A 13422-nucleotide genomic window follows, 5' to 3' on the forward strand; every position below is an offset into this window, starting at 1 on the left:
ACCAGGACCGGAGATTCCAGAGGTTTGGCAAAAGTAGGAGCCAGCCGAAACCTCTGCCTACACTGGGCTCGCTCTAACCTCCGCTCGTTAAAACGGAGGTCAATTCGAGTGGAGACAGTTATTAACTCCTCCAGTGTGGCAGGAATCTCCCTAGTGGCCAGAGCGTCCTTTACGTGGTCAGCCAAGCCCCTCCAAAATATGGGGATAAGGGCTTTATCCGACCATTCCAGCTCAGATGCTAAAGTGCGGAATTGGACGGCAAAATGACTGACCAAGGACTCTCCCTGAGTTAATGCCAGCAGTTGGAGCGCAGTGTCATGGGTGACTTGAGGTCCTAAAAAGACCTGTTTCAAAGTGCTCAAAAACAGAGGAGCACTCTGCACCACACGATCGCCACGCTCCCACAGCGGCGTAGCCCATTCCAACGCCCTGTCCGATAATAGAGACACAATAAATCCCACCTTAGCCCGCTCTGTGGGGAAACGTGCAGCCAGAAGCTCGAGATGGATAGAGCACTGACTCACAAATCCCCTACAAAATTTGCTATTACCAGAAAATTTTTCTGGCAGCGGGAGGCAAGAAAATGTCGGAACAGGGGTGGCAATGGACAAAGTTGCTGCAGCCACGCTGGCAGCCTGTACAGCAACTGCGGTAACATCCACAGCTGAGGTTGCGCTCTCGAGAGCCGCCAACCAACCCTCCAGCTGCTGTATATACCGCAGTGATTGCTGTTTGTCCGTCATTACTAGCCAGACCCTGGCGCTAGTGTAATGTTAGGGCTAGCGGAACGCACCAAATAATAAGACTGATAGTGTATGGTGCGTTCGCAGCCCGGGGTCCACCGTGCAGAGATGGAACCTGCTGCTAAGTAACAACGGAAGACACAAAAGAGAATAGTAAAACCAAAAACACTCAGTTTGAAAAAATGTTGCAGTAATCCGCAAGTGCTAGTAAAAGATGTAAAAAACAGGGTATTTGGTTGATACGTTTTTTGCAAAAAATGTATACTAAGCTGCTCTACCAATCTTCACGGTATACCCTTATCAGAGCAGTCCTAACTAATGTATGCAATCCCTATCTGATGTATTTAAAAACCTGATCATCTGTATATAACCTGTGTGAACAGGGTTCAGAGAGGAAAAAATCCATGTGTGCATACAGGGTAGAACAGCTTTTGTGCAGATAGCCCAAGAGGAGTGGTGGAACTCCCCAGTCTTGTAGACACAAGAGAACATAAGCTGTTCTACCCTGTATGCACACATGGATTTTTTCCTCTCTGAACCCTGTTCACACAGGTTATATACAGATGATCAGGTTTTTAAATACATCAGATAGGGATTGCATACATTAGTTAGGACTGCTCTGATAAGGGTATACCGTGAAGATTGGTAGAGCAGCTTAGTATACATTTTTTGCAAAAAACGTATCAACCAAATACCCTGTTTTTTACATCTTTTACTAGCACTTGCGGATTACTGCAACATTTTTTCAAACTGAGTGTTTTTGGTTTTACTATTCTCTTTTGTGTCTTCAGGTTTCTTGGTGGTGTGTGAACATGATCATACAGACTTGTTCACTGTGCAAGTAGCCCATGTATTCCTGTTTCCATAATTGTTCTCTTGTGTCTACAAGACTGGGGAGTTCCACCACTCCTCTTGGGCTATCTGCACAAAAGCTGTTCTACCCTGTATGCACACATGGATTTTTTCCTCTCTGAACCCTGTTCACACAGGTTATATACAGATGATCAGGTTTTTAAATACATCAGATAGGGATTGCATACATTAGTTAGGACTGCTCTGATAAGGGTATACCGTGAAGATTGGTAGAGCAGCTTAGTATACATTTTTTGCAAAAAACGTATCAACCAAATACCCTGTTTTTTACATCTTTTACTAGCACTTGCGGATTACTGCAACATTTTTTCAAACTGAGTGTTTTTGGTTTTACTATTCTCTTTTGTGTCTTCAGGTTTCTTGGTGGTGTGTGAACATGATCATACAGACTTGTTCACTGTGCAAGTAGCCCATGTGTTCCTGTTTCCATAAGTAACAACGGACTATATGGCGGTACTCATAAGAATACACATGTGGGTTAAACCTCACCCAACGTGAAGGAAGCGATCCTGTTGCATCACAGGATCGCGGTACCGCACATAGAAGGCGAGCAAGCAGTCAGCGAACTTAACCCCAACTAGGATTGAAGTCCGATTAGACCCTTGCTGGCACAACACCTCAACTGGGTGTGTAAAGGCAACACTTATAATTAGAGCACCGAAGTGCGAACTGTGCCGTGCTGGCAGGCACCACTAAGCACCCAGACGTGGGTCAGGAAGCGCACTACTGGCGCGTGGCGCCGCACTGGCAGTCACAGCAATAGACGCTGACACGTGTGTGACACGTTGAGTGATTTGTCGGGCGCTAGATAGCAGCCATACTCCATACGCGAACAGTCATACAATAGGGTAGGGGTATTTAATGAACGACTTGCACTCACAACAAACACACGTATTCAATTGTACACTAGCGCATGGCCGTGCGGTCATGCGCAGTTTATATAGTTGCAGCACAGGAAGTGGCCACGGACACTTTGCCCTTCCAGGACCTGCCAAGAGGACCAATGGAATGTGCTGCAGAGCCTGAGCACATGACCCTCGATCTCCAACGGGAGATCTTGCCCTGGGCATGCTCAGTGTGCGCAAACAAGGACTTAGTCCCAGGGAAGTCCGCTCGCCGCTGACCAGCACTGACTTTAATGGCAGGAGCTGAAGAAGCAGCAGTAACTCTCTGTACAGAGTGAGAGCGAGCAAGACACTGGGAGCGACGTCCCTGCTGAGCAGACTCCACTGCGGCTGGAGGAGAATGGGAGACTGCAGCGGAGACGGATCGAGATTCCCCCTGTGCAGCAGAGGAAACTCGACTCCTAACACATAGTAACCCTTCTTTGATATCTCCTTCACAATTCTTGCATCCATTGAACTTGTGAGTTTTTGGAGAGTTTCTGCTTGTATTTCTTTGCATGATGCAGAATAGCCTCCCAGAGCTCCTGTTTTGATGTGAACTGCCTCCCACCCTCATAGATCTTTTGCTTGATGATACTCCAAAGGTTCTCTATAGGGTTGAGTTAAGGGGAAGATGGTGGCCACACCATGAGTTTATCTCCTTTTATGCCCACAGCAGCCAATGATTCAGAGGTAGTCTTTGCAGCATGAGATGGTGCATTGTCATGCATGAAAATGATTCTGCTCCTGAAGGCATGTTTCTGCTTTTTATACCATGAAAGAAAGTTGTCAGTCAGAAACTCTATATACTTTGCAGAAGTCATTTTCACACCTTCAGGAACCTCAAAGGGCCCTACCAGCTGTTTCCCCATGATTCCGACCCAAAACATGACTCCTCCACCTCCTTGCTGATGTCGCAGCCTTGTTGGGACATGGTGGCCATCCACCAACCATCCACTACTCCATCCATTTGAACCATCCAGGGTTACTCATCACTCATCAGTAAACAAGCCTGTTTGAAAATTAGTCTTCATGTATGTCTGGGCCCACTGCAACCATTTCTACTCGTGAACACTGTTTAGGGGTGGCCGAATAGTAGGTTTATGCACCACAGCAAGCCTTTGAAGGACCCTACACCTTGAGGTTCGAGGGACTCCAGAGGCACCAGCAGCTTCAAATATCTGTTTGCTGGTTTGTAATGGCTTTTTAGCAGCTGTTCTCTTAATCCGATGAACTTGCCTGGCAGAAACCTTCCTCATTATGCCTTTATCAGTACGAACTCGTCTGTGCTCAGATTCAGCCACAAATCTCTTAACTTAAGATCATCGTACTCTTTTCAGGAAATATCTAATGTTTTCATTCCTTGACCAAGGAATTGCACTATTTGATGCTTTTCTGCAGCTCCTTTTTCTTTCCCATGTTACTTGCAAGCTGTGGCCTGCTTAATAATGTGGAACATCATTTTTAAGTAGTTTTTCTTTAATTAGAATCACCTGGAAAAGTAATTATCACGTGTTTAAGATTGATTTCAGTGATCCATTGAGCCCTGAGACACAATACCATCCATGAGTTTATTTGAAAAACAAAACAAATCTTCATGACACTTAAAAATCCAATTTGCATAATATTTTGGAACATGGTGTACAGTAACTTAGTCCTTATATACCCTATATTATTTAATCTATATCAACTTTTTAATTGTTACAGAACTATTCAATTGAGGATGAGGCTCATCAGTTGCTGTCTTCCCTTCCACATACAGAACTTGACCAGTGCATAAAGTATTTTACATCATTAGCATTGAGAGAAAGCAGTCATTCCCTAGTGACCCAAAGGGTAAGTGAAGAGATTTATATGTTTCTTATTGATAAATGTTCTACAAGTGGGGTCTGTTCTTACTCTTGATAGTGAGGGCATTATCGTTTTTCATCAGTTCAAAGTGATTAGAACATCAAAAAAATTATTTTATTGCCAAATTAACTTATTTTGTTGTTGTTTTTGTTTTTATTTTTTTCACAAAAAAGAACAATCCTTTTTAAAATTGTGCATTTTTCAAACCGGCCACTGAACCATGAAAATAGGCTCACGATTCTTTATCAGTCTGTAAAGAGCAAATTGGTCTGAATCAAGTGAGATAGATGACTTCATTTCTGATGCGATTCTTTGCTGTTACTCAGTGGTTTTAATAATGAAGTTACTAGTATTTCGTGATAATCCAATGCCAGTCTACCAATAGGCAGGTTGTTGTCGTGGAGGTTTTGGGATTTTGCATAGTAATAAGGTGAACTCATCATCTATAATTCATATGGACGTGGTTTAACGTAGTGAGAACATATCTTCATAATCACAGACAAAGAGTATTGATTCTCCTTAAAGGGAACCTGTCGCCTCATTTTTCGCATATAAGCTGCGGCCACCGCCATTAGGGGCTTATCTACAGCATTTACCCCGATGTAACCTGAAATATAAGAAAAACAAGTTATATTATACTCACCTGGGGGGTGGTCCGTTGCGGTCCAGGTCCGGCGCCTCCCATCTTCATGCAATGACGTCCTCTTCCTTGCTTCTGTCGCGGCTCATGCGCAGGCGTAATTGGAGTGCCCCCAGACGCAGGGCCGTGGGATACTCGGTACCGGTCCTCTCTGTGTCGGTTCTGGGGTTGTCACGGTGGCTGGACCCGGTCCGTGACCCTGCTAAGGGGCGTCCAATAAAAGGTGATACAAGTCTGTCAAGGTTTCGTGACGCCACCTGTGGTGTTCGATCAGGGTGACCGACGCTGCTTGGGGTCCACTGGGGTGATGTGATGGCAGCTAGATGGTATACCTTCCCACAGGTGAAGTGAGTCCCCAGGGCTTCCCAGTAGTGTAGGTGGTGATGGTGTGAGGTGCAGACAATAACGAGGACACAGGGTTGCAGTCTCTTTACCTCTTTACTGGTGGCTTCAGGATCCTCAATCCAGAGCACAGTTAACAGGGCTGTCTGAGACCGGCCGGTCCGAAGGCACATCCAGAGTTCCCTTTGCAGGTGGAAATCAGTGCCTACCACTAGCGCCTGTGTGTTGTAGTGCTTCCCTGCTGAGCATTAGGGATAGTCCTCACAACTTCTATTCTCATTCGTTCCAGTTCTTTCTAGTTCTCCGTCCCCCAAGTTGGTCTGGATAGGATGCACCCATTTGACGGGTACGCTCGGAGTTCTTCCGGGACCCTAGAGACGCCCCTCTCCACGCGTTGCCCCCTATGTCTGCTTAGGTGATGTAAGGTAGACAACCAACCTATAATTAACGTTCCTGCAGAGTTTGAAGTAAGGCATAGAGTCAATTACTTCCTCTGTGTTCCGGCCACCAGCTACGCGCCTCAGTAGGATGTTGCCGATCTCGGGGCACGATTCCTACTGGCTCTCCTTTGTGCTTGATCTCGTTTCTCACTGTCCACAATATCCTTCACTTCGTGTCTCTTTCTTAGGATACCGCCGCAAGGTAGTGCAGGTGCGGTTCCGTAACGTTCTGTTCTTGTCGCTAGGTACCTGCCAGTTTCCCACGCCTGACAGGGACCCCCCTGAATCTTCCCCGCAACACCCCCTGCCACGGGATGTTGCCTGAACAAAACCCAGTCAGCTTCTGACTAACTTCCTATCCAACCCCTAGTTTTACCAGTGTGAGGAGTGGCCTAATAAATAAAACCTTTTGCTCCCCCTAGTGGCCGGAGTGTGAAGTGTAATGTGTGCTGGTGATACCTGGTCAGGTGAACTCCTTTAGTGCCATCAGACATACCATCACTCCCCTTAGTGGCAGAGCGACATTACTGCAACGACCAGGTCTCTGGGGCACTGCACTATTCTCTGATGAGGGCAGATCGAAGTTCTGCAGTGCGCAGGTGTCGGGAAAGCTCAGAGAGGCCCAGCGCCTGCGCACTGCAGTACGCCTGCGCTGGAGCCGCGACACGAAGCAAGGAGGATGACAACATCGTATGAAGATGGGATGCGCCGGACCCGGACCTGCGATGCCCATCGGACCCAGACCACACCTGGGTAAGTATAATCTAACTTGTTTTTCTTATCTTTCAGGTTACATCGGAGGCTTATCTACAGCATTACTGTCACGAATAGACTCACGAGTAAACTGAGACCAGGGGCACCTTTCCTGCCCCTAGCACTAGGGGGCGCCCTAAGTCGCCCTGTTCCCGGGATACCTCAGATGGTGAGGATGTCAGGGCCTCCGCCCTTGCCCTGTCTCCTAACTGCTGCCCTGCGTCTGTCCCCCTTCCCCACCTGGGGAAGAGAGGCGCTACCGTGTACCACAGTATACCAACCCGACAAACAGGGGTACCAAGACAAGAGTAAAAGAAAACTCCACTCACACAAAATATACTCTCACAAATAACAGAGGTATTCACCAGGGTGTGAAGGATGGGGTAAGAAAATAAGGCAGGTAAGGATGAGGAATTTCCAAGCGTACAAACCAAACAACAATAAACTCCTCCAGCTCTCCTACTCCTCACTACTTCTGGTTTATCTAGCAAGTGCTATCTCAGACAAGGATCAGACCAGAAGGACTAGCTTTTATAGGAGAGAGGAGTGGCTAACTGAGCACAGCTGAAAGCAGGGATTTCCACATGGTCTATTAACCTCTGTCCTGCTGAAAGAAAACAAACACCTTTAATACACCGGAGAAGTACCGTATTTTTCGCTTTATAAGACGCTCCGGATTATAAGACGCACCCCAAATTTTGAGGAGAAAAATAGGAAGAAAAACATTTTTAATAAAATGGTGGTGCTTCTTATAATCCATGCATCTTATTGCTTACCGGGGTGGTGGCTGTGGTGAAGCAGAGTCTCAGCATTGCTGCTGCAGGAGGTGGGTGTTGCCGTCGCACTCTGTCCCATGCTGCCGTGTGCTGCCGCCATGCTGTGTCCCCGAAGCTTGCCATTGCACTCTGTCCCTTGCTGCCGGGTGCTGCCACCATGCTGTGTCCCTGATGCTTGCTGCCACACTCTTTTTTTTACTGGGTGCTTCTGCCACGCTGTATCCATGATGCTTGCTGCTGCGCTCTTTTACCGGGTGATGCTGCCGTGCTGTGTTACCGATGCTTGATGCCGTGGTCTGTCTAATGCTGCCGGGTGCTGCCGCTGCTCTCTGTCCCGTGCTGCATGGGGGAGCTCTGCAGTTCCATCCATGCTTTCCTGTTCGTTGGATTCCTTCCGGGAAAATGGCCGCCGGGAGATGGCGCATGCGCAGATGAAGGTCTCGGCAACAAGATCTCAGGAGATGAGATTTCAGCACTGAGATCTCATCTCCCGAGACCTCCCGGCGGCCATTTTCCTGGAAAGAATCCACTGCACAGGAAGGCATGGATGGAACTGGAGAGCCCCCACATGCAGCACGGGACAGAGAGCGGCAGGAAGCACCTGTGACACAGCGCGGCGGCAGCAGCACAGGGGACACAGCGCGGCGGCAGTACAGGGGACACAGCGCGGCGGCAGCAGCACAGGGGACACAGCGCGGCGGCAGCAGCAGCACACGGCAGCATCGGGGATAGTGTGGCGGCAAGCATCGGACACCCGCAGCGGCAGCACCGATAAGGTATGTCCGCATTGTAAGACGCACCCCCCATTTTCCCCCCAAATTTTGGGGGAAAAAAGTGCGTCTTACAAAGCGGAAAATACGGTACTTCTTCTCAGCGGCGAAGCAGTAGCCATCAGACGCTGCGGTCTTCTGGTACTGCTCTGTCGCGGTAACTCCGTGACAATTACAGATTGCTATAGATAAGCCCCAATGGCGGTGGCCGCAGCTTATATGCGAAAAATGAGGTGACAGATTCCCTTTAAGGATATGCAACAGGAACCTATGGCCCGCCAATACCAGTGCCTTTTTTGTCTACAAGTCCAGTGTTTATGTGGGTTTCGATTAGAAACTGGATAATGTTAGAGAATTTTTGTTGCTAGTTTTTTGTAACACGTGTGCATTAACCCCTTAATGACCATTGATACGCCTTTTAACAGCGGTAGTTAAGGGTACTTAAACCACAGTGCCATTAATTAACGGCGTGAAAAAAAATGTATAGCGCCCCCCACACCCCCCAGAGTCCGATTTTCTCCGGGGTCTCGGTTGCCAGTTTTCAATCGCCATTATTACCATATAACGGCGGCGGCAAAAAAAGGCCGGTTTTACATTTAGTTTCTCTTTCATCTGATGTGATCAGGGAAAGAGATAGGATCCCCCGAGCCCCACACGGTACCTTATATACCAGAAAAGCTGGCCCCCGGTCCCTGGCCCCCCTCCGTCTCCTCCGGCAGAAAGAAAATGACGGGCGCATGTGCAGTGCGTCCGCCAAGATCTGCTGGCCGGCACCCGGCTGCTGGGTTTTTAACCTGATTGGGGTCAGTTTTCAGCGACACCCGGGTCGATCGCAACCCCGGAGGTTTTTACCGACCCCCGGGGTTGCGATCTCCCCATATAACTACAATGGCAAAAAAAAAATAACCTGTTTTGCATTTTCTCTCTCCTCTGATGTGATCTCACATCAGAGGGGAGAGAAATAGGATCCCCCTAGCCTCCCATGGTACCTTATGCCCCGAATAAGCTGTCCCTGGCCCCTAGCCCCCCTTCTTCTCCTTGACAGAAAGAAAATGTCAGGCGCATGCACAGTGCGCCCGCCAAGATCTGCTGGCCGGCACCCGGCAACCAGTGAGAATTTTCTTATTGGCTGCTGGGTTTTGATTACTGTAATAGATCCTATCACAGTGATCAAAACCCCTAATATTTGAAAAACATGGCAGCGCTTAGGTTGTACCTCTTTCTTCTCTCCCTGTAGTTGTTCTGGGAGAGAATAGAGAGACTACAGTTGAAGTGCTGCCCTGTCAATGCTAAAAAAATATAATTTATGCATCCACAAGAATCCTGTTTACCCACCCCCATTCTCCGTAATCCCTGCATCACAAGCAGAGGATTATAACATTTTTATTTATTTTTTTAATAATTTTTTTAAATAATCTTTTTAGGGTTACACATAATTAGGATTAGGGTTAGCAGAGGAAATAAATAAAATGGCCCACATAAGTTTCAGCGCGGAGCAAGCTTACAGCCTGCTTTGCTCCAGCAGAAAAACAGAATCTGCCTCTTAAATAGAGCAGCTTTCAGACAGTGACAACGACTCTTCCTCCAGGGGATCCCCCAGCCCGATGGTAGCGGAGTCAGTCGTCACTGCTGAAGCTTCAGAGGCAGGACCAAGTACCGCAGTCCCCCCACCGCTGTGGTATAATGACACCTAATTTTCCCCTCAAATCCCCCCTTTTTCTGCAGTCCCTAGAATAAGAGTAGATGTTGCCAATCTTACCCCCATTGATTTTTTCCAAATTTTCATTAGTCCTGCTATTAATCGTCCACCAACGAAACTTATATGCCCGACAATATATTTCCCTAAACAACTCACTGCCTTTCATTCCCATTCCTGGATCCCCACAAATGTCCCCGAAATAAAAAAAATTCTTAGGCCTTACCCTGAATATGGGTTTAGTAAAAAAAAAACCACACTCCGCTCTTACTGGGCAACAAAAGCTGTCCACAGCACTTCTGTATTTGCAGCCGTCATGTCCCGAGTTCGTTAAGAAGCCCTGATAAGTTTCCTCCACTTCAGTGACAATTCCAAAGCTCCCCCCAAGAACTGACCCCAACTACGATTGGCTGAATAAATTGAGACCCCTAATTTCCCTCCTAAAAACTTCATTTCTAAATTTCTATACCCCAGAGAAAAATGTGGCAGTCGACGAGTCCTTCATGAGCTACAAGGGCCGTCTATCATTCCGCCAATTTATCCCCTCCAAGCGTGCCAAATACAGCATGAAATTATACAAAACTTGCAATAGCTCATCAGGGTACACTTCCACCTTCCTAATTTATAAAGGTAGGGACCCCCAAATAAACCCTCCAAACTTCCCCAAGACAATTGGCATCCCAGGCAAAATTGTCTGAGAGCTAATGATGCCCTTTCTCCATCAAGGGTACCACGTGTATACTGACAACTACTACACGAGCCTCCCCCTATATAAATCCCTCCATGCTGCAAATACAGGGGCCTGTGGGACATTCATGAAAAACAGAGTGAGTTTTCCGTCACAGTTGGTGTCCAGACGTTTGGAGAGGGGGCGTCATTCTCACTTGCAAGTGACCAACTTCTTGCAGTGAATTGAAAAGACAGGAAGGATGTCTACATGCTGACCACTCTGCATGTGGACACCAATGTAACGGTCAGAGAGATGGGTGCCACCAGGGACAAGGAAAAACCGGTCTGCGCCACAGACTATAACAAGTATATGGGTGGCGTAGACGTGTCAGACCAGATTCTGCAACCATAACTGGTCAAGAGGAAGACCAGGGCCTGGAACAAAAAGGTGGCAATCTACCTTATTCAAACTGTCACATCCAACAGCTTTGTCCTGTATAAAAAGTCCCAAGGACCACTTACGTTCCTGCACTTTCAGTAAAAAATTGTAGAGAACCTCATATTTGAGTCAATGGCACCGGGGGGAAGCCTTCGACTCTGAGGATTCCCAGAGACTTGAAGAGTGCCATTTTCCTTACCCTGTCCCTGTCACTCCCACCCAAAGGTATCCTCAAAAAATATGCTGAGTTTGCAGAAAGCATGGCAGACGGAGTGATTCCCGGTTCTATTGCCCCACATGCCAAACTACTATTCCAACAAATTGTCATCCACGTACCCATGTATGTACGCTCTAGAATGTGGACCCCACAAATGTTCTAGAAAAGTCAGATCATCTGAAAATTCTAGGACTTGATCAATCACATACCAAACTACTATTCCAACAAATTCTCGTACTCGTACCCATGTATGTACGCTCTAGAGTGTGGACCCCACAAATGTTCTTGAAAAGTAAGATCATTTGAAAATGAATTCTAGGACTTGATTACTCACAAACATTTTTGACCATTTATCTAACTTTGACTGTTTTTACGATTGTCTTGCTACACAAAACTTTGGCCTCCATTTTTATTACTTATATTTATGTTGGTGATACGGGCATCATCATTTTATTGGAGGATTTCTAAAAATGATGAAGTTCCGTACTTATAAACTATGGGCTTTACTTTATGGTTCTTGACGAACCTCTGGTACCAGACATTACTTTCTATAGAGAACTGGTTGTTTTGTGGATATAGCGGTTCTGACCCTGGCAGGTAGCAGCTTGCTATGGTGTACCACGTCTATTGGTACATTCGTCTCTCTCATATAGGGATTGCTGGAGCTAAACGGACGTTGTACGACCAATTTCTGAAAGTGTCTGCCATTCTAGCCCTGCTGGTGTTCTTTCATCTTTGGAACAAACTCAGCTTTGCCACATAGTTGGCTGCATTTTCCTCCACATTTTGCCCTTTATTCCAGTACAGTTTATTCTTCCTGCTACAATATACGCAAATGCGGGACAACTGTTTGGTTAGCAAGACCAAATTTTATAACCAGCCAATGTGTTTTTAAGAGCATGCCTCCCTCTGTGAGTAATACTTCCTGAAAGGATTTTCTTGTTTGCTCAATGTCTATAGAAGCTTTGAATGGGTCCTGGATCTTCAATTTCACCCTAAAGACTAAATGGTGTGCCATCAATTATAGGCACAGCCGTGTGTCCACTGCTCACATTGGGGCCATATTGGATATATTTCTGAACACATAAAAACTAGTGCAATAAAATTTGAGGTTTGTTCCTCAGAACGTACAAAAAAGAATCATAAAAGAGACAGTGAAAAAAATGCTAATTGTAAATTATCAAACTTGTGTTGCATCAACTGCATAAAAAATGGTGGCATCAAACTACTCACTACCTCCTTAGATAAATAGATTAGATGGTACAATTTATAAAAAAGACATTTATGGGGGATTTCTGTTGCTCTTGAATCATACAGGCTCTGCCAGTATAACAATCTACCGTATTTAAAAAAAAAACCCAAATTTGTAACATTGTGCCCCTTTCTGTCCGAGCCCTGCCATTTGTCCAAACAGAAATTTTTGACTACATATGGGATATCGCTGCGCTTATAATAAAGTGGGTAATGAATTTTGGGGTCCACTTTTTGGTATAATTTCTGATAAAAGTGAGAAATTCAGGTCTAAATCAAGATTTCAGTGAAAAAAATGATTTTTTTTCAATATGACAACATAATGTTATTAAATTCTCTGTCGTACATGTGGGTGCAAATTGCTCCAAAGTGGGGTCAGATGTGGGGGGTTTCTGCTGTTGGGCACATCTGAAACCTACAAGAGAAAAAAGTAAACGAAACCCCTAATGTAACTAAGTAAAAAAGCAAAAGTGCATTTAAATAACACAGAGTTTTTAGTAATACTGTTTTTTGATTAAAAAAAAATAGCACAAAAGCCATCCCACCTCGCCACGGTAACTCTGATCGGGACAGTCCTACACTGTCTAATATTAAAGCCTTACATTGTGTCAATGTTGACCTCAGTGTGAATAAGGGCAGACAAAAAGGACTGAGCCCAACCAGTGAAACACTAGACTGGCGAAGCCTTATATAGTCTCTAGCTCAGAAACAGGGAGGCCACACCCCGGCTTGCACAGAATGCAACAATACAAAGAAAAAAAAACACAAAATTGAGCTTAAATTGAGTTGGTACACATGCAGAGGTTAAACGCATGTTCACATTGGCCACAAAACATTGAAACCTATGAGAGAAAAAAGTAAACAAAAACCCTAATGTAACTAAGTAAAAAAGCAAAAGTGCATTTAAATAACACCGAGTTTTTAGTAACACTGTTTTTTGATCAAAAAATAGCACAAAAGCCATCCCACCTCGTCACGGTAACTCTGATCGGGACAGTCCTACACTGTCTAATATTAAAACCTTACATTGTGTCAATGTTAACCTCAGTGTGGGCAGATAAGAAGGACTGAGCCCAAC

The 13422-nt window shown here is 45.9% G+C and overlaps 1 protein-coding gene across 8 annotated transcripts in view; it reads left to right on the top strand.

Annotated features, from left to right (window-relative positions):
* Positions 1-13422, top strand: part of SERAC1 (serine active site containing 1) — a 2030253-nt gene that overhangs the window by 631788 nt on the left and 1385043 nt on the right. For all 8 annotated transcript variants that reach the window (XM_069769365.1, XM_069769370.1, XM_069769372.1 and 5 more), the window contains one exon: positions 4208-4336. In XM_069769365.1, the coding sequence (XP_069625466.1) occupies positions 4208-4336 (129 nt within the window). The remainder of the gene's footprint in view (positions 1-4207; positions 4337-13422) is intronic.

The sequence above is a fragment of the Ranitomeya imitator genome, chromosome 5, assembly GCF_032444005.1.
Source record: "Ranitomeya imitator isolate aRanImi1 chromosome 5, aRanImi1.pri, whole genome shotgun sequence".
In the NCBI taxonomy this organism is placed as follows: Eukaryota; Metazoa; Chordata; class Amphibia; order Anura; family Dendrobatidae; genus Ranitomeya; species Ranitomeya imitator.